This window comes from Sycon ciliatum, chromosome 6 (assembly GCF_964019385.1).
Source record: "Sycon ciliatum chromosome 6, ocSycCili1.1, whole genome shotgun sequence".
NCBI classification, from domain to species: Eukaryota; Metazoa; Porifera; class Calcarea; order Leucosolenida; family Sycettidae; genus Sycon; species Sycon ciliatum.
The window spans coordinates 25699564-25722715 of record NC_088648.1 but is presented as its reverse complement, the minus strand read 5'-3'; the positions used below and the strand labels follow the sequence as shown (position 1 = coordinate 25722715).

The following is a 23152-nucleotide window of genomic DNA, read 5'->3' as shown; positions in this document are numbered from 1 at the left end:
TTCGCCTGGTTGGCAGCAGCTGGAGGCCATCTGACACGTACAAATTACGATAGTCGATCGATATCGGACTTGCCTCGCTGGTGGTAGTCCACATGATTCACCCGTATAAGGCGCAAAACTGCGAACAGTGATGTTGTCACAGTTTGGGCGAAGGGCATTGTCACCCGCCAGACCAGATCATTATTTGCGAGCTTTGGATAGATCCTGAAGACCAGATCTAGATGCTTCGGAGCGGGCGCTGTTTTTTTGTACCTGCAATGCTGCATCGCAGGCAGCGCTCTGCAGCCTTGGTCATCGATGTCCAGCGTGCGAACACATGCATGCTGGGTGGAAGTCAAAAGCACGCTAGTCAAGAGGTCTTATCAGTTGTCATCCGCCTCGAGCTGCTGCTCTCACCTCAGCTGATCGATCAGTTTCGGCGAACTCGCGCAAACCCCTCTTTGTTGCCGCTGGGCGCGCTGTGTGCTTTCTCAGTTTCTGACTTGCTTCACGTTCAGCGCTGTCTAGTTGGAACTGTCACATATAAAGTATCGACCCACATACTCAAGTTTAGTCCGATCAGAGAACTTCGGTAGTGCAGGAGGTGCCCTATTTTGGCCCACTGTCCGCTTTGTTTATTTGGGCGACGTGATCTTTTCAGTGCAGTGTTTGGTCGAATCAGGCGACGTGATGGCTATGGGTTGTGAGAACAGATACGCTCAGCATTCTGTCGGTTGGGCCGCAACAATGGCTATGTTCGTGGTCAACCTCGTCCTCCTCGGAGCGTTGTCTGCAGTAGCGGCGCCAAGCTCTACAGGTGAGTGCCACAGCTTAGAGTGGAAATGACATTATGTACTCTATTTCAAGTAGAGTTTTGTTGTAGGCGCTAGCGCTAGTGGGATCAGCTGCCGGTAAAGGTGCAGTTTAGGGTGCCAAATAATTTAGATATACGAAACACAAGTGAAGGAGCAAGGTAACATCCTACTCCTGAATCCTTGCGAGCAATGCTGTGCGCTAGAAAGTGCAGCTCGGTAAATGTACAGTTTAGGGTCCCAAAATAATTAGTTCGCACTTTCCCTGTGTTCTGTGTACTGTTGGTTTGCAAGGTTTCTGGGGTTCATGTACCCAGAAAGCACGCGTGACAGCACACGTAACACAGGGAAAGTGCGAACTAATTTTGGGACCCTAAACTGTACATTTACCGAGCTGCACTTTCTAGCGCACAGCATTGCTCGCAAGGATTCATGAGTCGGACCCAGAGTAGGATGTTACCTTGCTCCTTCACTTGTGTTTCGTATATCTACGTTGGCCACTAATGATAATATTAATTTTACTTGATGTTGGATGCTGTAAAATGTTTGATGACAGCTGTGGGTCCGTCGTTGTACATGTACTGGAGCCCCCCCCCCCCCCCCCGGGTCTAGTGTGTACTGCCACCTGTTGTACTGGAGGTTTTCCACAGGCACAGGAGAAATGAATCAAAATGATTTTATGTAGACTTGATATGAATCTTGGGTGACATTCGCGTTTGGAGCCTCCTTATCTTCAAAAGATCTGGCGACATTTTTTTGCTGATGTTGGACCCGTTAGAAACAGCTGGGTCAGTATGAAAAAAACATGGCATGAAAGTGATAGAATTTCTCGCCTCTCCATGAAACTTCACCGTCATCATGCTGTGAAGGTAGTTTTGTATAAATTTTAACAAAGTGAAAAATTTGGCGTTGAGCCAATAGTACTCCAATTTCAGAAATTTTCGGTGCTCAATATTTTCGGTATGAGGGCAAAAGGCCAGGTTAGGTGAACAGAAATTTTCAGTACAGGGAAGCTGTTCCCTATTGGATTATGTGTGTTAGTGTTTGTTCGGTGTATTGAAATTTTAGGTATGAAGCAGATGCACCGAAAGTACCGAAAATAAAAGTACACTGAAAATTTGTGAAATTAGAGTATTCAAGTAAACACTTAGTCGTAACATTTAGTCGTAACTCGCAACTTATTGGTCCTTTCGCGGAAACTCAGGTGTTGAGCCAATAAAGCATGCGCCCTTATCGGAAGACCTTCTCAAGTAAATATCTCAAGTAAATATTTAGTCATAACTCGCAACTCAGAGTTTCTTGCGGGATGAAATCATCAGGCGACTTATGACATGTTCAGTGGAACTTGGCCAATATAAAGCATAGTTTGTTTGCCACAAACTCTGTAAACCTCAGTTGTGCCCTTTTTGTGTGTAATAGTGCTCCACAATATTGTGTTGAGCCCTCTCCGCTGGCAGAAGGAAGTTTTCCTCCCTGTAGTACTGACTGGTAACTTATTGCTCCCTTTTCTTTATCAAAGCGAGTCTGGTAACTTCCATACTTGCCAACCATACCGGTTTTCCCGGTATTATACCGGGAAACTACGGTCACTACCGGCATACCGGGGCTTTTTGACTTTGATCGAAAAACTACCGGTATTGACACTGAACCATAAGTGTTCGTAAAAAGGTTGTTTTGTGGTGTGACAAGGGCACATGCGGCCCTGCATTTCACAGAATCACACATGTAGGAGCGATCTGACAATAAAGAAAAACTCAGGTTTTGGTCCCTCAATAAGCAATGGGTTAGAAATGAATAAAAAGAAAGAAAAATATTGCCAAGAAATTGCGGAAAATACGCAAAAATAATCAAAAATTGCCCCAAAGAAAGAGAAACTGGGCGAAATTGGCGAAATCGGGAAAATAACAAAAATGAGAGAAAATTAAGGGAAACTCGGTGTGTGACTAAGGGATTTGCTTTGGCTGTGTTGGCAAATTAGTATGAATTTACACAGCATCTGAAATGGGTACCGACACATCAGAATACTCTTGTATTCTACATTCATAGCTACAGTAGCAAGAAGATATTGAAAGAAGGAGCGTGGGAGAATGTTAGGGATGTAAGGTTGACAGCTGTCGTGCAGCAAAAAAATGGGTGTGGTGCATCCCTCCTGTGGTCAGAGCTGTATAACACCACCCCCCCCCCCCTCCCCCAAAGTACACACTCTGCTTAATTTCTCTCTGTTGCAAAGACAGAACACTACTTTATGCATATTAAAATAATTTAATGCACCATCGGGAACAGCATACACTATAATTATTTATCAAGAATTTTTCAAAAGAATTTTCGGGGAAGCATTGATACAGCGAATTTGATTTTCGGCCTTTGAGCACTTTGTGGTGGGTCTGGTCTACTCACCTCCCGTCTCTTTAGAAGCTGTACAGTATCTGCGTGGGTCCCCCCCCCCCCCCCCCCCCCACCCCATGGGGTTCGTATGATTTACGGAGAGAGCATTCTGGAAATCATTGATCTCGCATTTACACCCGACCTGAAGATGGGTAGCGTCCCGATTGCCGCAATGAAGCTATGAATCATTTCCTTTTGTTGACGATTGGTCTTGTGCTCGCAGGTGGTGGTACATGGCGTACCTGCTCGGGAGGTGTCGACCTTCTTGTCGCTGTGACCGCCAGAGAAACGTGGACGGAATCTGAGAAGCACTGTCAACAGGCTGGCGGACATTTGGCCGTCGTTGATCCAACCACTGTTGGTGCAGCCTGCCTGACTGACCTGGCAGCGTTGGCTGGCGTGCAAGCACACTTCGGCATCACCGCCTCTCTGGATGACAGTTTCCGCTCACTACCCGACTACAATAGTCGGTCGTCACTACTGCAGTTTAATATACTTGATAGAAGGTGTGCGGCTGTGTCAGTAGCCTCAAACGGAGCAAGAACCATCAGCACGACGAGCTGTATTGGAGAACCCCGCCGACCCTACATTTGCCAGCGATATACAGGTGAGATACTTTATAATTATTCTTTAGTGATTTATGGACATCACATAACTGCAGCATTCCTCTAAACACTGGCCTATGTGCTAGCTATCACCGCAGAAAAAAAAGCTGTTCTGATGTTGCGTATTTTAGAACTTGGTTCTTACAAGTCCAGCATACCAACAGTCCAGCAAGTACAGAATCGGGTATTGTGCTCCTCGAAATTCGTCTTGTTGAGCACTCTCGGCAGGCTGCTCTAGTGCTGCTGCATAATGCATTGCCAGCTGCTTTTCGTAGTTAGAGCACTCCGGCCCTGGAGCGACGAGCTATCTTTTAAATGTCTGTGGTGCCTCCTTTGCACCATGGCTGGTAGCTCGGCCTATTTAGCTCGTAGCTGTACTGATGAGGCCTTTATGGCCGAAACAGCTTGCTGTCTACAGCATTGGGACTTGTTTCATATTTAGGCCGCAAGCATCAAGGTGCCTAAACCAACAATAGTTTGCCTCGAAGAAAGTTTGAACTGGGCATTAGTGTGGGAAAATATGGTGTGAGTGCCAGGATCAGCTTTTTATGCCATCTAGAGTTACTCGTGCGAGTATCGACCCCGAGTGTCCTTTTGCGCACGTTGTCGTTATATCTAAGGTTGTTCTTTGCAAGGTTGCCTGCACATGTATTGCAAAAGAGAGTTGACCTACTGTTGGAATGCAAAAAAAAACATTGTACAAATTTCACCCTGTGAGGTAAAAAGCACTTTCCAGGCCCATTCAATTTTCTGCCAGCACCGCTGCTGTGTACATACCCTGCCATACTGTACTGGGAAAAAACCCCAGCCCAAACAAATTAGACGTCTCGAAGGTCAAGGCCGAACATAGCCAAAAATATGTGTTAAGTTTGCACGGTCGCTTTCACACTGGCCACAAAGCTGTGTTGAGAATGACGATTTGGTTAGGAGAAATATTTAATAATTTTTTAATTAATTATTTCTAACCTTTCTGCTGTTTGTAAATGCTCAGCCACGCCACAAATAGATGTCTCAGTAGCATGCAACAACAAGGAGTATATCTACCATCCGATTGCGTTTTCAAGGCAACACGCTGCAGACACTTGTAAACGTCTATATACTGGTAGCCAGCTTGCTGACACGACCCAGTCAGACATTAACTGCATGCAGCAGCTGCTGAGCTTGCAGTCGCTAGTCAGCCGCGATTTGGGCCAGATAGAAGTGTACACCGCCACGCAGGAAACGTCATCCTTTGCGGGCACCCGCTGTGCATACTGGAGAGCGTCGAACAAGGTGGTCACGCTGCGACCCTGTCAGCAAACCTCTCCGGTCGTCTGCGTGAGGAGTCCACCGGGTAAGTGCTCATGACCTCGTGTTGAACTGCAATCAATAGAGAAGTTAAGCTGCATGTATTGGTTTGACGTGACGCACAAATTTCAGGTTGAATGCGTCATCAATTGGCGTAATATGTCAAATCTCGATGTGAGATGCAGGTCTCTCGCGTTGATTTGCAATGAGCGAGCCAAAAAAAGGCGAGCAGAACTTTCGCATCACATCAAAAATAGTGTCCAGAGTAGCCTCTCTATAAATATCCATTTGAGAATACTAAAACCGCACCGTAAATGTTCTTTTTTCGGGTGACAACTGCACCATACCTAAGCCTGTTCTGATAACCTTGTCCTGCACTGCGGTGTATCCATAGTTGAGTCATGGTGCAGATGTCGCAGTGCGCCCAACACTGCTGTACCCATCCGGCGATTCTGCTGCCGGTTTCCCTCAAGCACACCAGTGCAGGCCAAGGCAACAATAACAGATCATCGTAGGGTGAAGTGATCATAGGACTTTGCTACACGTTATAAAAGTCTGCTTACACCTATGGTCACTTGTCAACCAGGGCTGATATCGAGAAAATGATGTCTTTAATACAGAATCAGAGGTAACAATTACTCAGATTTTGATGTCTGCACTGGCCTGCTTTCTCTTCTACAGATCCATCAACCACTGCACAGCAGCCATCGACAACTGCTGAGCCATCGGAAACTTCCGAGCCAGCAACATCAGCTAGCTGGCGGGCGGAGACAACTGCTCAGGCAACAGCATCGGCTACCCGGCATAGGGAGACAAACGCAGCATCCACAGCCCATACAGGCAGTCCACCTACACGGCATCCGGCTGGTGGCACTGCAACGTCGCCTGAATTCCAGCAGACGGAAGGCCCGACTAGTGTTCCATTGGACCATGGCACACCGGAACAATTCAGGTCAGCAGCAGGCCGATTTATGCCAAGCCTAGTGCTCCCGGCATCATTCCTACTTGCTTTTATGGCGCTGTGACGTGTCCAGAAAGAAAAACTATGATTCGAAACAACTTGGCTGTCTATTTAGTCATGACTTGACTGGCCTCTGTATTTACGACTTTTTCCACGATAACTCCCATCCTCTATGACCCATGCAACACACTTCTCTCCATGAAATTCCTAGGTGTGTTACTAAATATTCCTTACATTCTCTTGTGATATCCCATCCGAAGATATAGCGGAGCTTGTGAATAGGGCGTGCCCGTTTAGCTCCTTTTTGTTCCCCCTTCATGTTCCCCTTGAACATAGAATATTTGACACTCTAGGTGTTGTCAAGTACCATGTAGCTTTACGTTTCTTTGAACATCAATGAATGTTGCTGCAATACTCGCAAGAGGCTCACCTAACCAGGTTGCATCAGCAACCTGCTTGAGCTGTTGACCCATCGCCCCACAGGCATGGTGTGCTGCTTTCGTCTGCCTAGCTCTATAAGGTGTCTGTCTGTTTGTCTGTTCTTTCGTCTGTTCACGTGTCTGTCTGTTCTTCCATCCGTTCGTTTGTCCGTCCGTCATGCCTGTTTGTCTTTTCTGTTTGCCCATACTTCAAAGCTTGTTCATGCCACTGCGTACTTCATGACTGCTTGCACAATCTGAAATTTTTAATATCCGAAAAAAGGTCTCTTACGCTCTAACACTATTTACTTAACGGCGGCTGTGTGCTTCGAATTATTCCATTGACAATATCCTACTTTTATTCCACCTTCCGCTTTCCTTCTGTGCGAGTTGATGATTGTGTGGATGGGTATTACTATTACTGTGTGTTGGTGCATGTTGCTCTCTATGCATGCCATACATGTACATGAATGGTATTATAATAATATAAGTTATAACCCAATACTAGTTCGATACTGGTATTAGATAAACCGTGGATGGTAGTAGTAAGGTCACTGTTTCCGAACACAGCGTCCTCCACCTTGTTTCATGCTGTCAATCTAACAACCTGTACATGTACTGAAGTATGTACTATGTCATGTATAATAATGGCTGTGTGAATAACTCAAGACTGGCTTTCAAGTCTCAACATCCGAATCTCTGCCTTTACTCTCTACCTAACTTTACAGGTAAGGTGGAACAAAATTTTGCTGCAAGTCCGAGTTTCATGCTTGCGCGACCATCAGGCCAAACATAACTCTAATATCAAACGGGAAATTGGTATGGCGCTTGTTATAATTTTCTCCAAAACTAATGACTGTTGACGTACTAGCAGATGTCAGCATGCACACCCATGTATACATGTATTACTGTCCTGGCCACAGAAATTCGACTCATGAATAATCACGATAGCACGGAGGGGGGTTCTCACGCGATGGCTTTCATCAGGTGCATGATAGCATTCTCCCTCTTGCGGTCCTGCATTGTGGCCCTGCGTCGACGCGGAAGGCTTTTTAGCCAGTCGTCTGGCTTGGCGGTGGGCGATACCTCTACAAGGTACCAAACATGTACATGTACATGTACTGGCATCGGGCTGCTCGTAATGAGGTATCCAACACTCTGGCAGTGTCGGAAGCCCACATCTCGCGAGATTAGTTGCCATTTCTCGTTTCCCTCCTGTGCGTTTGTTGCTTATCGTTTTCTTGTTTTGTATTCATTTTGTTGCGTCCATTTTGTTCCGCTTATTTTTTCGGAACACAGCCCCGTGATGTGTGATCAGTCGTGTTGGGTGACTGCACTAGCAGTGGCAGAGGCCTGGGTACCGCATGAGCGTTATTGACTGGATTAAAGGGGAAGTTAAGGCAAAAATTAAAATTTCACCAGTTGTAGTCTTCGGGGTGCTGAGTCGAATGGTCTTGGTCCGAGAAAGCTGAGACGCTCCCTTCCTACTTGAATCCCAATCGAACTCGCGCACTTCCACCGAAACTGGGTGACTGCGCCCTACTAGATGGGGATTTGTATGCAAAATGTCACTAAAAGCGCCATTTCGTTCTTATAAAAGCACGGATGACCGCGATTGGCCCATATGTTGTAGTCTTTTGGACGCTGAGTCGACTGGTTTTGGTCCGAAAAGGCTGCGATGCAGCGTTCCTCCTTTATTCCCAATCGAACATGGTTGAAAAAGCGGTCACGTGCTCCTGGGTGCCCAAATCACCTGGTTACCACGCCAGCAGGCGACAACTTTCACACCAAGGTTCAACTCGAGTTCAACTCCAGTGACAGGACTGCACCCAAAAAAGGTCAAACAGGCTAGTAAGTTGTACCCTGCAGGCACGGTGACCAGGTGACTGGCGTACGCAGGAGCACGTGACCGCTTGTTCAACCATGTTCGATTGGGAATAAAGGAGGAACGCTGCCTCGCAGCCTTTTCGGACCAAAACCAATCGACTCAGCGTCCAAAAGACTACAACATATGGGCCAATCGCGGTCATCCATGCTTTTATAAGAACGAAATGGCGCTTTTAGTGACATTTTGCATACAAATCCCCATCTAGTAGGGCGCAGTCACCCAGTTTCGGTGGAAGTGCGCGAGTTCGATTGGGATTCAAGTAGGAAGGGAGTGTCTCAGCTTCCTCGGACAACGACCATTCGACTCAGCACCCCGAAGACTACAACTGGTGAAATTTTAATTTTTGCCTTAACTTCCCCTTTAATACTACTCGAACTCACTGAAACTGTGTGTAAGTGCGAGTGTTGCCTTTTTTTGTTTTTTTTGTTTTCAGAACTTTGAGTTGAAGTTTTGTGGATGGAACAGTTGGGAAAATATTCATTGTGTTCATTTTGTCTGCAAAGGGGACTTTACATACATTATACATGTACATACATGTAGACATGTACATGTACATGTACATGTACATGTACACATCTGTATGATTGTACACATGTACATGTACATGTACATGTATACATCTGTATGATTGTACATTCACGTACATCTGTGGCCAGAACCGGTAAACCAGGGACTCGTGAAAGCCGGTCAGTTTCAAGATTCTCTGTGAAGAACTCTACCTGTAACCATGTCATTACCGGTATTACTCACTTGTTTTTGTTAGGAACTCCTGGTATGCATGCTGTCAAGTGTCATCTTCTTCGACGCGGACCACGTGGAAAGGCACATGACGTCTCGGCAATGCATGCTGCAGGGTATACATATGTATGCACGGATCTGATGAATGGAAATTTCCAAACGAAAGGCATCACAATAATTCTCGCTGTCAAGACTTCTGAAGCGCGGCGACACTGACTTTGTTGGGAAAACGATTACCAGCTGGATAACTGTTACTTACTTAGGTCTAGAAGGAGTGAGCCATCTGGAAGAGGGGCAGATTCGGCCTGTGGCTAGCCTATCTGTGGCTTGGTCAAAACAAGGAGTATGTCGCTAATCAGTGCCTTCGTTTGGCGAAGTCCAATTCGAACTACGTCGAAGTGGCCCCTGTCTGCTTGCCTGCGAGGAAGCAGTGCGTTCTCCCGAACTGGAACCCTGTCCCTCTCCTCTCACTCCACAACACGATGTGCTGCACGGAGTGTGACCACCAACTGTACTGTCGCACACCGCTCATTCAGCACACACGAGCGACCTGGTGAAACGGAGAAGGCGCGTTCGGAGCGAGAGAAGCACTCCAGGGTAACGCAAGACCAGGTACACTTTCTGAATATTGTTTGAGGTGAACAGTGAGATTCTAGAACTTTTCATGCATCCCGGCCAGTCGCTTTCTCGCTTTCACGACTCCCCGAGTCAAACCTCAGACTAGGCTCAGCGGGTGATTTATTAATTTTAGCCCCCGCAGTACCAAATCTTGATGAACTCACTCGCTGTTCTACATGTATGCAGGGAGTCGTAAACATACTACTCCCTGACCCTGGTTCGAATCTAAGCGTCAGGCAACACCATTCATATGTAAATTCCCTCTGAGCTTATGACTGTACTCTTGGTAGAGAGGCCAACATAATTAGCACAGTGCAAGATCCAGTTGCTCTTGGAGATCGCTCTCGCATGGTAGAAGTCTACTGGCAAAGTAAGTTGTAGGAGAAATGAAATCTTAAGCTGGAATTCTTTGTACTCTGAAGAAGCACAGTGCTGCTCAGGGAGATCTTGTTGAGTCACAAAAAGTACGGCCTGGGCATTGCGCAGCCTTAGACCTGCGAACGCAGGCCTACGAAATGGTGCAAGGCGCAAATTTGACTGACTCACTGTACGTCTCGATTGGCTCGACTACGACTTGCATTCCGGCGTGTTTCAGATCTCCTTCTTCCTTGACCGAGGCTATCTCGTCCTGGATGAGTTCTGGGATGCTACTGAGCTCACAGCCATACGGAAGCAGCTTGAGCACCTACAGTCGGCTGGCCGGTTGGCTAATGTTGCCACAGCGGGTAAGATACGTCTTGGTTAGACAGTTATGATTCATGTTTTAAAGATGAACATGCGGAAATGCAGTTTCATGATCAGTAATTAAAGCGGGGGAGTCGATTGGGAAAGCCCTATGTTCTCTTGCTGTTGTTGGTCTTCTTCTTCTTCTTCTTCTTTCCATTCTATGTAGGCATGTGTACTTTCATACAAAACAATTTAGAAGCTGAGGGAATGAATTTACCGCATGTTTCGGAGTGTACGCCGCACGTTTAGCACTCGTCATTCAGCCCAATAATGTCTGGTGAGGAGAGGGGGGGGGGGGGACCAGGATCAGCCAAGTACAACTGATGTGCCTGGCACCATCTTCCCACCCGGCATAATCAACCTGATTTGGATTAGAAAAATGAACACGGGTGTAGGCCAGAGGGACCGTGTCCTAGCCAGGCCAGTGAGAGCCTGATGAATTTCATTTGAACCGGATCAACACACCCTCTCAAGCTGGTCACTGACCCTGTTGACCTTGCCCTGGACTAGGCACTGCTGCGTTTGTGTGAGTCATGTCCTACTGATAGACTCCCACAGTGAACAGTACAGCAGCGGCACTCAGCTTTTGAATTCTATTTTTTTCTCACAATGGCACCATCGCCGATAAGAGATAGCTTGCCAGTATTGCTGTTGCATACAGAACTGTCGAGTGCCGAAGAGCGGAGAGTCGGCGAATGAACAGCCTAGAATTTCACCAAGCACAGCAAACCAATGTATGATCGATGTCTCAACTGCGTGTAGACTTTGGTACATGACAATACGAACAGTCTAGCCCATGAGGCTGCCCTCCTCCCCCCCCCCCATCCCCACCCCTTCATGGCTCCCACGGCCGACAGGACTGCAGTGGGTTTTGTGTGTGGAGGTCGGGTTATTTATTTATTTAATCACCTCGATCTCATAGCATATGCACAGCCATGCTAATACGGGGAGCAACCCGTGAGATGAGGGCGATAACCAGCCATGACAATAGTACAAAACGAAAATTGGTTGGCAACAGAGCACGTTTCTTATCCTTCCTCCATGCCACGTTTACTCGTTTACTGTTTACTCCCATTGTGGCTCAATGCAGGGGATGGCAAGACACACACGGAGGTGCCCAAGAACTTACAGCTCTGTCCTCTGTCGCCCGAGGCCGACCTGTTCCGTTCGCTGCCATTCTCACCCAAGGTGGCGGCCACCCTCGCCGACCTCCTGTTGCCGGACGCGGAGAACAGCAATGCGCTGTTGTGCTACTTGAGCCAGGTGTTCTGGAAGCCTGCCCATCACGGCATTGGCACTAGCTGGCACCAGGATAATGCCTATTTCAAGGTACGTTCCCTTTTCCATTCTTTTCTTGTTTTCCCCCTTCCTGTTCTCCGTTTTCCAACCACGGCTGGTTAAAATCGCCTGCGTCACATGTTTATTGGCATTATGTCATTGTAATTGTGGAATAATGCTATGAACAATATGTAACTTTATTAGGATGACCCAAAGGCTGACCACCTATCGTGGGGTCTGTCGCTTTGAAGGATGATAGTACAGGAGAGTACAGATTGTGAAAGGGGCGGGGGACTACGATGAACAGGGTAGGAGCATGCCAGCGAGTAGACCTGGATACTTTTATTAAAAGGAATATTTGCGCAGCTTTTTCTTGAATACATGGGTAGAATTTTCCGAAGTCAATGAGGGTGGAATTGTGAACTGTGCCATTCGGCTGTTGAATAATGCAACAATCTCTCCTCCTTTCCTCCTCAAATAGTCTACGCGCTCTCAGTCGACAGGTTGCTACCCTCAGTAGCCATCACACACACCACAAATTCCAGACAACGAAGGGGTTACGGGCACTTCAAGTCTTGTTATTTATGATGAGGATTATTCTTATTATTCCTTCTGACAGCTGTTTCGCCTACGCTCTTCTCATTAAAAATACACTGGCATAAAGAGTAGTAGCACACAATTGCACACAATAAAAACCAAAACGTTTTACCATGGAGCACTATTTGCAGCAAGGACCCAGGACACAATGTAGAACAGTTGTACAAGTATCTCATAGCCGTGTAGGACAGCTTTGTTGGATCCAACTCTACTCAACCCTAGTATAATTATATTGGACACATGATATGTCAGCCATGTTGGCTCCACTGCCTAGTTGCCATGATCATTTTCTACACAAATTTAGTCACCTGACAAAGATGTGAATACCACTGTGTACCAGCACACATTGGAATGCACCTAGCATATACTTTGTTTAAAGAAGTATATCTAATACTACAACAATATACTGATAAGTATACGTTCCCTTTCCCCATAGGGACACGTCTTATTATTTGAAGTAAGATGCACGACTGGTAGTACGACTGTAGAGTGATTATGGATGCTACTAGAAAAAGTGAAGCCTTTACAATGGAGTGCATTGACATGAGACTCGATGACATCATGATGACATCATAGTGATGAAGTCAGGTGACGTTTATGGTTGTGTCCTGCATAGCTGTGCGTTTGGTCGGTGATTTCTGTCTCTCTTTTCTTGTTTTTGCATTGTACTGCCGTTGTATGTAGGTGAAGGATTGTCAACACGCTACAGCGATGTGGACCGCGGTGCATGATGCTACCAAGGAGAACGGCGCTCTGGAAGTGGGGTTTTACCTCTATATTATCTTACTTGAAGAGCTCTTTACGATTTGCTAGAATCTGATACAGTCAGACCTCGCATAACCGCACACATCCGTTTTCCACAAAATACCCGGATAGGCGAGGGAACCGGATAATCGAACACACATACTGTATGTATGCATGGCATTATGCTGTAAATCGGTAACCAACGATTTTCTTCCGAATGGTGAGGGATCCGGATAAAAGAGGACCGGATAAACGAGGTCTGACTGTAATTCCGCTGGAGCCGGCACACAACTGCTGTGCTCTCTGAATGAACTAGGAACAGTACCAAAAAGTACAGTGGTATTGTCATTTAGCTGCAAGGTATACTGATAATACGCAAGGGAGAGGATGAAGCGAACGGACATATTTGGCACCTAAAGTATAAATTTATACATTATCGAGTCCTGGTGGTGATTGTCAATTCTTTCTTCAGACTTTTCCCGTTTGCTTCTTTCCCTCAACCCAGTGAATATTAGATTATCGTACTGATATTGCTTGCAATCACCAACTACAGTAAAACCTGGTGTAAGCGACCACCTGCTCTTAACGGCCGTTTTTCCATGCACCGACAGTTCTACACAGCCACTGTGAGACTTGGTTCTAAAGACCACCTGGCTTTAACGACCGCCGTTTTGCTTGCACGGTGGGGTGGTCGCTTAAACCAGATTATACTGTACATGTACATATAGGACCTTTCCCATCAATGATATTATTCGAACAAGGCTCACTGCGGAATCTCACTTGCAGCAATGATTCTGTTGCAAAGTGCCCGTAGTAATAGACGGGCCCAAACTTCACCATCTTCTACATGGAGCAACAAGAACAACAACAAAAAGCTCAGTGTTTTCTGAAACCCTTTCTGCAGTGCAATTCACGGGAACTGAAGGAGATTGTACGAATATCAGGGGAGACTTATTGGTACAACTGAAATCCGTCACCACTGATCCATAGATCACTGATATTTTGTCAATGAACTCGGATGGTAAGCCAATTTTTATGCATGCTATTTGTCATTCTTTGCCCCCTCCCAGGTAATTCCAGCAGCCTGGAAGCAAGGTGGTCTGCCGCACCATCGCGATGGTAACAGTGATCATCACATCACGTGCCGGGACAGTGTGGACGAGACGATTGCCGTGAGTCTGGAGGTCCAGGCTGGCGGTGTGATCTTCTTCAACTACCTGACACCGCACTGCACACGCGGCAACGCCACCGACCAGCCCAGAGCCGGCATCGCGTATCACTTTCTACCGGCCGCGTCGTATCGTGAGCGTCAGTTCCCACTGCCGGACGATGCAGAGTACGTTGCCCCTCTGATCTGGGATTCCGCGGGAATAGGGCGTGGCAAGAAGGAGTATGGGTGCATTCAAGACTTTGACCGTGACGTTCATCACGTGTTGACGCAGTGAGCAGAGCGCACGACTGTGGACCGATAGGGTCTCCATCGAACCCTATCAAAACAATTCTTCTCGCTTCTTCAGGCCAATTTAATCAACCGTTGTGTCTGATGGTCTCGCCCGTATCGTCTTTGACGTACATGTACATCCGCTAATGACCTTCACAGCTGAGACTTTCAGCTCGTGCTCGTCTGGGTGGTGCTCACCTTCCCCTCCTCTGTTATCATAATGCTTATAATTATAACGTAGAACCTTCCAAGGTGGAAGGCTGTTGGAGTGCGCATCTACGATGTGCTAGAGCTGATTGCCAATTAGTTGTAGAACGCCAGTACCGTCGGTCAGTGTGGTGCAATGTTATCGCATGAGCTGATTGTTTAGTAACTGGTGGTGTTAGTGGATAATATACATGTAGGATAACTTGCAGTTCCTTGGTCCTCATTTCTTCTTATGAAATGTTCACGTTTCGCGATTCGCCCCATATACCTACAAGCTGTGTTTTTATTTTATTTTTTTATCTCTTGAGGTTGATAACTAGTATTTTGAAAATATTAATGATTTCTATGCGTTTGGAATGTACCTGCTTTGTATCCAGCTTTCCCCTTGTTTATTAGTCGGTTCTATGTATAATGATGTCAAGTTCTAGGACTGGCAAAGTACCTTGCAGGTGTTTTAAACTTATTTCGTTGATGCAAGACTAGGCCTTAAGCCTTTACCCGTGCTGCTGCGCTCTACACTTCAATCGCAACTTTCATTTTTTCTGGCATGCCGCCACCATGTACATGTAGCTGTGCACACATCACTCACGAACTTCACTCCGCCCGATGTGTGCCATGCATGCAACCTGTCTATTGCTTGCAGTATTTGCCTCCCTTTATGCCACCTGTATATTCAACAGAGTGGCGACGAATTGTGAGAGACAACGTAGTGAATGAGGAGGGCTTAAGATCAGCATTCATTGCTGATAAGTTTTGTCCAATCCCACCCCTGTAAAGTCCTGCTCCACCACATCCCAGCGTCTAATGAAACATTGAAAGCAATAGTTTACTGTTATGGCTAATGCTAGGTCCCTATTCCGAAAGATCTCTAGGCTCACTAGTTTCTTTACCCCACATATCCAGACAAGGGCAAGCAAGAGCATTCAGCCTTGTACAGCCTAGTGTGGGGGTTGATGAACAGTCCACTTATCCAGGTTACAAGTTTTTTTTTATCTGTTCTCCATTCTGAGCTTTCTTCCTTTCCATCGTCACCACAACATTGGGCATGATTGTCCCAAAGAAACAAACAAATAGGACTCTTGAAAGAGGGCAAAAAGCCTTACCATCACTATGCTCCCACTATGCAGTTTTTGACCTTGCCTGTGAGCTCTGATCATTGTAAAAAAAAACAAATACCGCCAGCTGCTGTTTTGCATACACGTTCACATGATTCGAGGGTGTACGATATAATGTATAGTGAGCTACCATGCACGTGCGTGGCTTTCGTTTGTTGTAGGGCTGAACCAGGGAGTCGTCAAAATACCAACTCCCTGGGCTGAACCGGAGTTTTTTTCAAAGGTACTAACAATCAAAAAAGAGGACAATGAGACAAGGGGAGGGGGAAGGGAGGGCTGGTGTGGCGATGTGGTTGGCGATGCTCCTCCGATCAGAGGTCTCGGAATCATAGCCTACTACCAGGCATCGACAACAATGGTGTAAATCTTCAAGACGAAGGTCCACCGCCACTTGCGTCACACTCTAGTAAATCCTCAGAATCATAGCCGATGACCAGGCATCGATAACAATGCAGCCAGGAGGGAAAGAGTGGGAAAAAGATGAGGGTATTTCAAAGTAGTTGCTCGTTAACGCGTTGTAGGGTGACGTTGCCTCTTAGGGAGTCCGTTGCTAAAACAGTAAAAGCCAATAAATAGTGTGACGCAAGTGCACTGGTGGCGGTGGACCTTCGTCTTTGACAAATCGAGTGTCCATCTTTTAGTTTGAGTGTAAACGAGTCGACCTGTATTGAGCGTGTGCGCTGACGGGATGGTCTGTTTTGGGGACGTCCAGTATACTATTATGGACATAGGGCTTTATGGTTTGGAGGGCGCTGAAGTCAACCGCGCTGTTTTGGGTCGTGCTCATGTAGAAGGTGGGGGCACATGCTGTCCCGAAGGTACTTCAGGTGAGAAATCGGTTCCAGGAACGAATCCAGCCACAGCCTGTTTTAATGCCGGTAGTTACTACTATAGCGTATAATACATATCCGTACCCGTCATCCTCTGCCGACTTATTTTTCGAGTACGGCTTTGTGGCTATGTGCCATATTTGTCCATCCTTTTTTTTGCACTGATGCTGTATATAGCTTTAAGATACGGTTGTCCTTGATTTTTATGAGACATTGTACGCTTCACTTTCGCTGAAGAGGTTTGAGTCATCAATGCCTACACATTTTACCATGTGCGATTCGTCCACCGTCCATTGAGGGGCCACGAGGGCTCGCAAAGAGTGGAATACGCAGACAGAACCGCAACTGGGAGAGCCCGTCTAGGTACTAGGTGGTGCTGAGTGGAAACTGGAAAGGCGCCTGGCGCATTCCTGTGCACTTATATGGCATGTACAAGGTTAACAAAATGTGTCCCGTGCTGCTGGACGCATGTGTTCGCGGTGACGAGAAGAGCAGCATCATTTTGGTGATGACCGTACTCAGCTGAATTAATTCACAGGTAGAGCACTGTATACTAGTCCAAAGGAGAAGTGTGTTTAGCACAGATCTTTAGGAAGGCCTACTTCTTCCTGAGTCCATTACGAGAGAAACTAAGTGTACGATTGTAGCAAGCTTCCGTCGAGCCTCGATATTATTCGTCTCTCGCTCAGTCCACAGGGCCGGGGTTTTATAGCACACTCGTATCTGTATAGGACAGTCCGTAACCTGTTGATCGAATTAGCGTGAAACATCAGACAAAAACAATCTCTTCCCGCCGTCTTGTCTTGGTGGCAGGAGGCTTTGCCCGTGGGCAGCATTGAGTACTGTGTGAAACTGGAAGACGAATAGTTCTCCGGTGAGTGTGAGCGGAGAGCAGGGTGTCCTCGTTATCATACACTGCACGGCACGCCGCCTCAATGCCTATTTGCGTCAGCATCATCAGTTTGGCGGTCGCCCTGGGTGCGTTGTCAGCGCAAGCAGCGCCGTCCTCGCCCAGTGAGTTCTAAGTATTAGTGGTATTGGCCTTTTTTTCCACGAGTGCCCTACTGATAGTCCAGTCAGCTACATGTATACCAAATCTAAAGTCATTCATCAACCAGGTGCCAAGTGAAAATGGTGGTGGTGATGGGCGGAACTTTGCAGCTTAGCGTAGACCTTGGCGGATAATGCTTGGCAGATTCTGGTGGAAGCAGGCAAATTGGCAGAGCGGTACAAACCTTATTATAGCAGGCACTTCCTTGACTTCAGTTCCGTTTCTCTATCCACATGTCAAATATGCATGAAACATACCAGAAAAAGTGTCCACTTCTGCCAATTGTTCTGCCGGCTTTATTTGTAATTTGTAATTTTTATTGTTTCTAAACAACCAAAAATGTCAAAATTACAAATAAAGCCGGCAAAAGGATTCCCCAAAGGCTTTCGCCTATCGAGGGGGTTTCCAAGCTTTCCAGAATACCAAATCTGTGTTATCTGCGAAGGGCTAGCGTAGAGAGCGTTGTGTGTGCAGGTGTGTATTTACCGCCGCTCAGCCAGGCGCTTTTTTCACCAACAGTAGCAATGTACGAGCGGGTTCTGGGCCAGGGGGCGCCCGGGTCCCAAAAAATGGGGTATTATTGAAAAATGGGGTACTAATAGTACCCCATTTTTGCGGTGAAAATTATTTTTGGCCCGGTTTTTTTGCGGATAAAAATATGTGCCAGGGGGTGCCCCTACCTCAAAAAAATGGGGTATTATTGAAAATATGTGTTGTGCACATGTGGGTTTGAATCTTACTTTTTTGGGCCACCTTGCCCCGGATGGGAGTGGGTATAAAAAGTAGAATGTTGAATATGGTGTTTATCATGAAGTTTTTTCCGTGACCTACCCCACCTCCCCATGCAATTTTTCAAAAATGGTCCTGCTCGCACACACGTCAGAAAGGTCAGTTCTTGATAGATACGATACATGTCATTACAAAGAATAATGGAACGAACAGTGAATATCGCAATGGAGTGGAGGAGAAAGGTAGTACAATTCAGTTCTTGTTGTCCTGATTTCATCAAGCTGGTATTGGATGAGAGACCACAAAGTTTACTCTTCGAATACGTGTGAGGATGGATTCACCCATGATCTCTTCCGTGACACGCAGTACGAGGTGGAGTTGTCGGACGCTCTGATGTGCACCAATGGTTCCACCCAGTCAGCAATGGAACTGTCAGTCGACGACCTCCTTTGCACCGCCATCGTGTCAACAGTCGACTCGGGTAATTTGGAGATGAATCCATCGTCGTCGATGTCGATCGTACCAACTCGCACACGAATCCGCGTTACTCTTGTTGCAACGGCACGGAGTTGAACGGCCTTGGTACTACGTCGTACACGCACACGATCAACTCGAGAGACTTCATTTTTCGTTCACCTCCTTGACAAGTTGCATTACGTCGCTGGAATCCAAATAGGTTGCATCAGCGAAGAGGTCGATGATGTGTTGAGAGCACGGTTCGTCACGCATGTCACTAAGCTTGTAGAATGAGTGTCTACCATCAGTCCACCTTCGCAGTATGTCACCATCATCAGTCTCACTAATAGTTCCGTAGTCCTCCACACCACCGATGACGATTTTAGGAAGGTGCTGTTTCCTATTCTTCACATTCAAGATCAGACTGGTGACCCTGCAGATAATATACTCAGCAGCAGTGAGTGGTGACATATCGAATCTTCTGGGATGTGCTATCATCGGGTCAAGATCCCTGGTTGTCTTGCTAGCACTGAGGCGACGGATTGAGAACTCTTCATTATCGCATGAAAATAAATACCATTTCTCTGCTCTGCACGTCTCAGAAAATGTCCACGCCATTTTAGCTTCTTCACACTGCAAGAAGGAGTCGATAATGAAACTGCAGGTTGAGACTACTTCACCTCGAGGTCAAAGTTCACGCCGCGATGACCTTTGTAAACAAGGCTACGTCTAGACGTCTCAAACAAGACCAAGGGGTCACGCCACGGGGAGGTGACGACCTTGGAGAACACGATGTGTTTCGAAAGCGGAAAGACGCCCCCGTCATGGTGAGTCTTTTTTGTTCGGGTTTGGAATCTTTCGACTATGATATCAGATTGAGATGTGAATGCCTTTCTTCTATTGCTTTGACCTTTGGGCCAAATAAGGCACACTGTGTCGGTCGTGCTTAGTCTGACCCCGGGACTCCCCCCCCCCCCCCCCCAGGGTTTGACCTTTGACCTTTGGGTTGAATAAGGCACACTTATCGTCATTGTTAATCTTTATTCTGTTCATTTTTTATTTATTTTTTCAGGAGTATTTTGCTATTATCCCCGGATAGGAGTGGGTATAAAAGTAGATATATTGATGGATAATGTTTCACTATGAAGATGATGGTGTGGGGTGAAGATGGATTCTGAATTAGAGATCTTACGTGCCTATGTACGTGAAAAGAGACTTCGTGAAGAAGAAGAAGAACAAGAAGAAGAAGAAGAACAAGAAGGAGGAGAAGAAGAAGAAGAGCAAGAAGGGAAGGAAAAGCAGTGTCATCATCTTGATCATGTTGTTCATGAAGGAAGATACGTATGTTCTTCTTGTGGACTTGTCATGGATGTGGTTTACTTACCTGAAGTTGATGTGCATCAGAGATGTAGTTTGATGAAGAAGCCTTACGCTGCGCATGAGCGGTTATGTGGTGTGGATCGTCATCTTTTGCATTTTCTTTCGAAAACTGAACTCTTATCCGATCAGCTTCGTGTACACCCTCTTCGAGAGCAGATACGTGCGATGAAGAAGTCCTGTTTGTACAAGAGTATAAATTATGCTATAGCATTATCCTGTATAGTATACGATACGAATGTGGATGCATTACGTAAACTGTATTCCTACTTACCTCATAGCAATGTAGCCTGGTTGAGGTTCAGTCGAATCATGAAACCTCTTCCTCAGCATTTTCCACTCCTATACGTACTGCATCTCATGGAGTCGACTAGGATGGTGTCTTCATTGCAATTGTCCACGTTGCGTTCGAATTTGCTGCTTTTATCTCAATCTGATATATCTCTTATGACATCATTGATTGATGCTTATTGCTGGGAAATCTATTCACTTGATCACGTGATCCAGAACATGCACACGTTTGACTGTGATCTTCTTTCCATACTGTATCAATTCACCAAGGTGGCGGTATCATGTAAGGAATCTTTATAATGAGATATGATTTTGGCGGGCACGATGCTGATTGATCAAATGTTTTTGGCGGGCTTGATGCTGATTGGTGAAATGTTTTTGGCGGGCTTGATTGGTTGACACATATCTTCTCATTTCAATCCACATACCTCTCTGGCTCGTATAAATACGAATGATTGTCTGCAGTTGAGTCATTCGTTCATCGAATACAGTGCTGACGAGTTGTCCTGACTTCACTTCCTAGAAGATGGCTTCCCTATACGAGCGAAGGATGAAGAAGAATTCCGCTCTTCCTGCTGACCCTCCTCGAGTTGTGCTCTCTTCGAAGCCAGTACCGGCTAAGCGTCACTATGCATCACCTGCTCCTACCAAGCTCCACAAAGAGATTGTGGTGGATGGGTTTCAGGAGGACATGCAGCTGCCCTACAAGTTATCTGGTAAATCCTTCTACAAGCCTGGATATAAGATGTACTTCCCTTCGGGAGCTCTGCCAGCCTGTGGTAGTACGGCAACAGCTCGCAAAGATGCTCAAGGACAAGTTTACATCGAACTGAACGAGTCCACTGAGTTCATCATTACGAACTTGATCAAGACTTGTCCATCGCTCCGTGACACTCTCCGAAGTGGACGTGTGGAGAAGATCATAACCAACTTCTATACATCACGTTTGTCCGACGGTCAATGTCGGGTGTACATCAACGGTGAAAACAAGCTAGTCCCGACCAGCTCGTTTGAACTGGATGTGGAACAAGATGTATTCATCTACCCCGGGGCAGTCTCCCTAGACACTGACGAGCAAGTGATGAAGGTACGTCTTGCTGTTGCTCCAATCATCTGCATCAACGTGGAACCCAGATGTTTTCATCGTGCTCTGGACGCACACATGGCACTTTCTATCACGGAGCTGAAACAGCTGACTGAGAGCTTCACATCATTATGCAGTGTCGTCGTCCAACAAGACGATCAGCTGGTAGAGACCTTCCAATAAGTCTTTAATGAACTGCCTTCTTTATCACACAGCTGATCATTCATTCTTATTCTATCCTATACTATCCTATACTACTTTCTACGTCAATACCTCCTGATACTCATTAAAAAAAAAAAAAAAAAAAAACTTCTAAAGAACAAGTATGGGTGGTGTTGTGTCGAGTAGTCCGTCCACGGAAGAGTGCTGCCTTGCCTCTTCGGACTCTAGTATCCCCACTGCTACTACTAGTGGAGAATGGGTTGCAGGATGTGAAAAGAATGGAATTGGGAAAGATGAGCCAGGGTGATCTCATGTGAACACCATCAATGAATGCGTCATTCATGACAAGATCAATCATGTCAAGGTTACATCATCTGTTTTTGGCGGGCTTGATGGTGATTGGTTGTCAACTTTGCATTTTCAACCCACCCCATTCTGACTTGTATAAATATGCATGCTTGACATGCAGTCGAGTCATTCCTTCACCCGATACAGTATTGATCAGTTGCCTCGTGTCTTCACATTCTAGGAAATGAATTCCCTTTACGAGAGATGGTTTCACGTTGCAAAGAGTCTTAACGGATCGGCTGATCACAAGACTCACGAATGTCAGGTGTGTCATCTGCTAGTACGAGTTGCTGACCATGTTCTTGCAACATACGCAAAGGATGAAGGTGAATGCTCGGAGACTCGTCATGCCTTTGCCATTGACCATTTGTTCGTTCGTGATTCGACATTGTTTCACGTGTGGACATCTGCTAAACATGTCGCTATGAAGAGACCTGACATTCTCAGGTATGCTGCGAGCTTTACTGTTGGTGATGGTGATCGTGAACAAGCTGAACGACTTGAAAGTTGCATATGCGGCATCATGGAAGGTTTATGGAGTCATGCGTCAAACGACGTCATTGCCCTGGAGATGACCTTGGCATATTCAGTCACTCTGTTGGACATGCTGGCACGGAAAGGCGATCGTGCGAAGGTGTTGTTAGCACGAGATTTCCTCATGAAACACATTCATGAACAATCGAGGAGGAGGATGAACGGTCGACTCATCAACACGATGACTGTGGCTCTTGTTTGTTGTGCATTACCTGTTGTTTACCTGTTCTTATGAGCATCATAAAAATTTATTTGAGAAAGAAAATATTTCCTATCATAATTAGAACAGTGTGTGTGTGTGTGTGTGTGTGTGTGTGTGAAGATGGCGTACTGGGCTACGCATTTCCATAGGAGTGATGGGGAGGAGACTTCCCTCAAGCACATGCAAAGCATGCGGAATGATATTACCGAAATACAATCAGTTGTGGGGAACGATGACACCGAAAACACCTTGGTTCATGATGTGGAGAAACTGAAAGAGGTGAAAGCC

General features: G+C 46.2%; 3 protein-coding genes across 3 annotated transcripts in view; all 3 read left to right on the top strand.

The window, feature by feature from the left end:
• The first annotated feature begins 81 nt into the window (after positions 1-81).
• LOC135819793 (mucin-5AC-like) lies at positions 82-6814 on the top strand. Its single transcript, XM_065333059.1, has 4 exons — positions 82-796; positions 3400-3783; positions 4773-5114; positions 5750-6814. Exons 1-4 carry the CDS (start codon positions 670-672, stop codon positions 6091-6093), a joined length of 1197 nt encoding a protein of 398 aa, XP_065189131.1. The 5' UTR covers positions 82-669; the 3' UTR covers positions 6094-6814.
• Positions 6815-9255: 2441 nt separating this feature from the next.
• Positions 9256-15362, top strand: LOC135819792 (phytanoyl-CoA dioxygenase domain-containing protein 1-like). The gene is made up of 5 exons (XM_065333058.1): positions 9256-9686; positions 10288-10417; positions 11509-11747; positions 12978-13052; positions 14108-15362. Exons 1-5 carry the CDS (start codon positions 9420-9422, stop codon positions 14480-14482), a joined length of 1086 nt encoding a protein of 361 aa, XP_065189130.1. The 5' UTR covers positions 9256-9419; the 3' UTR covers positions 14483-15362.
• A 1850-nt stretch (positions 15363-17212) lies between these two features.
• The window catches only part of LOC135819791 (uncharacterized), a 51565-nt gene continuing 45625 nt past the window's right edge, over positions 17213-23152 (top strand). The window contains exon 1 of the mRNA XM_065333057.1: positions 17213-17644. Within this exon, the coding sequence (XP_065189129.1) occupies positions 17566-17644 (79 nt within the window). The 5' untranslated portion in view covers positions 17213-17565. The remainder of the gene's footprint in view (positions 17645-23152) is intronic.

Excerpts from the sequence above, each read along its gene's own strand:
- LOC135819792 (XM_065333058.1), top strand. The coding sequence starts at position 9,420 with ATGTCGCTAATCAGTGCCTTCGTTTGGCGAAGTCCAATTCGAACTACG. Across the intron at positions 10,418-11,508 it reads GGCTAATGTTGCCACAGCGG|GGGATGGCAAGACACACACG; the intron begins GTAAGATACGTC and ends GGCTCAATGCAG. Across the intron at positions 13,053-14,107 it reads AGGAGAACGGCGCTCTGGAA|GTAATTCCAGCAGCCTGGAA; the intron begins GTGGGGTTTTAC and ends GCCCCCTCCCAG.
- LOC135819793 (XM_065333059.1), top strand. The coding sequence starts at position 670 with ATGGCTATGGGTTGTGAGAACAGATACGCTCAGCATTCTGTCGGTTGG. Across the intron at positions 797-3,399 it reads AGCGGCGCCAAGCTCTACAG|GTGGTGGTACATGGCGTACC; the intron begins GTGAGTGCCACA and ends TTGTGCTCGCAG. Across the intron at positions 3,784-4,772 it reads CATTTGCCAGCGATATACAG|CCACGCCACAAATAGATGTC; the intron begins GTGAGATACTTT and ends GTAAATGCTCAG.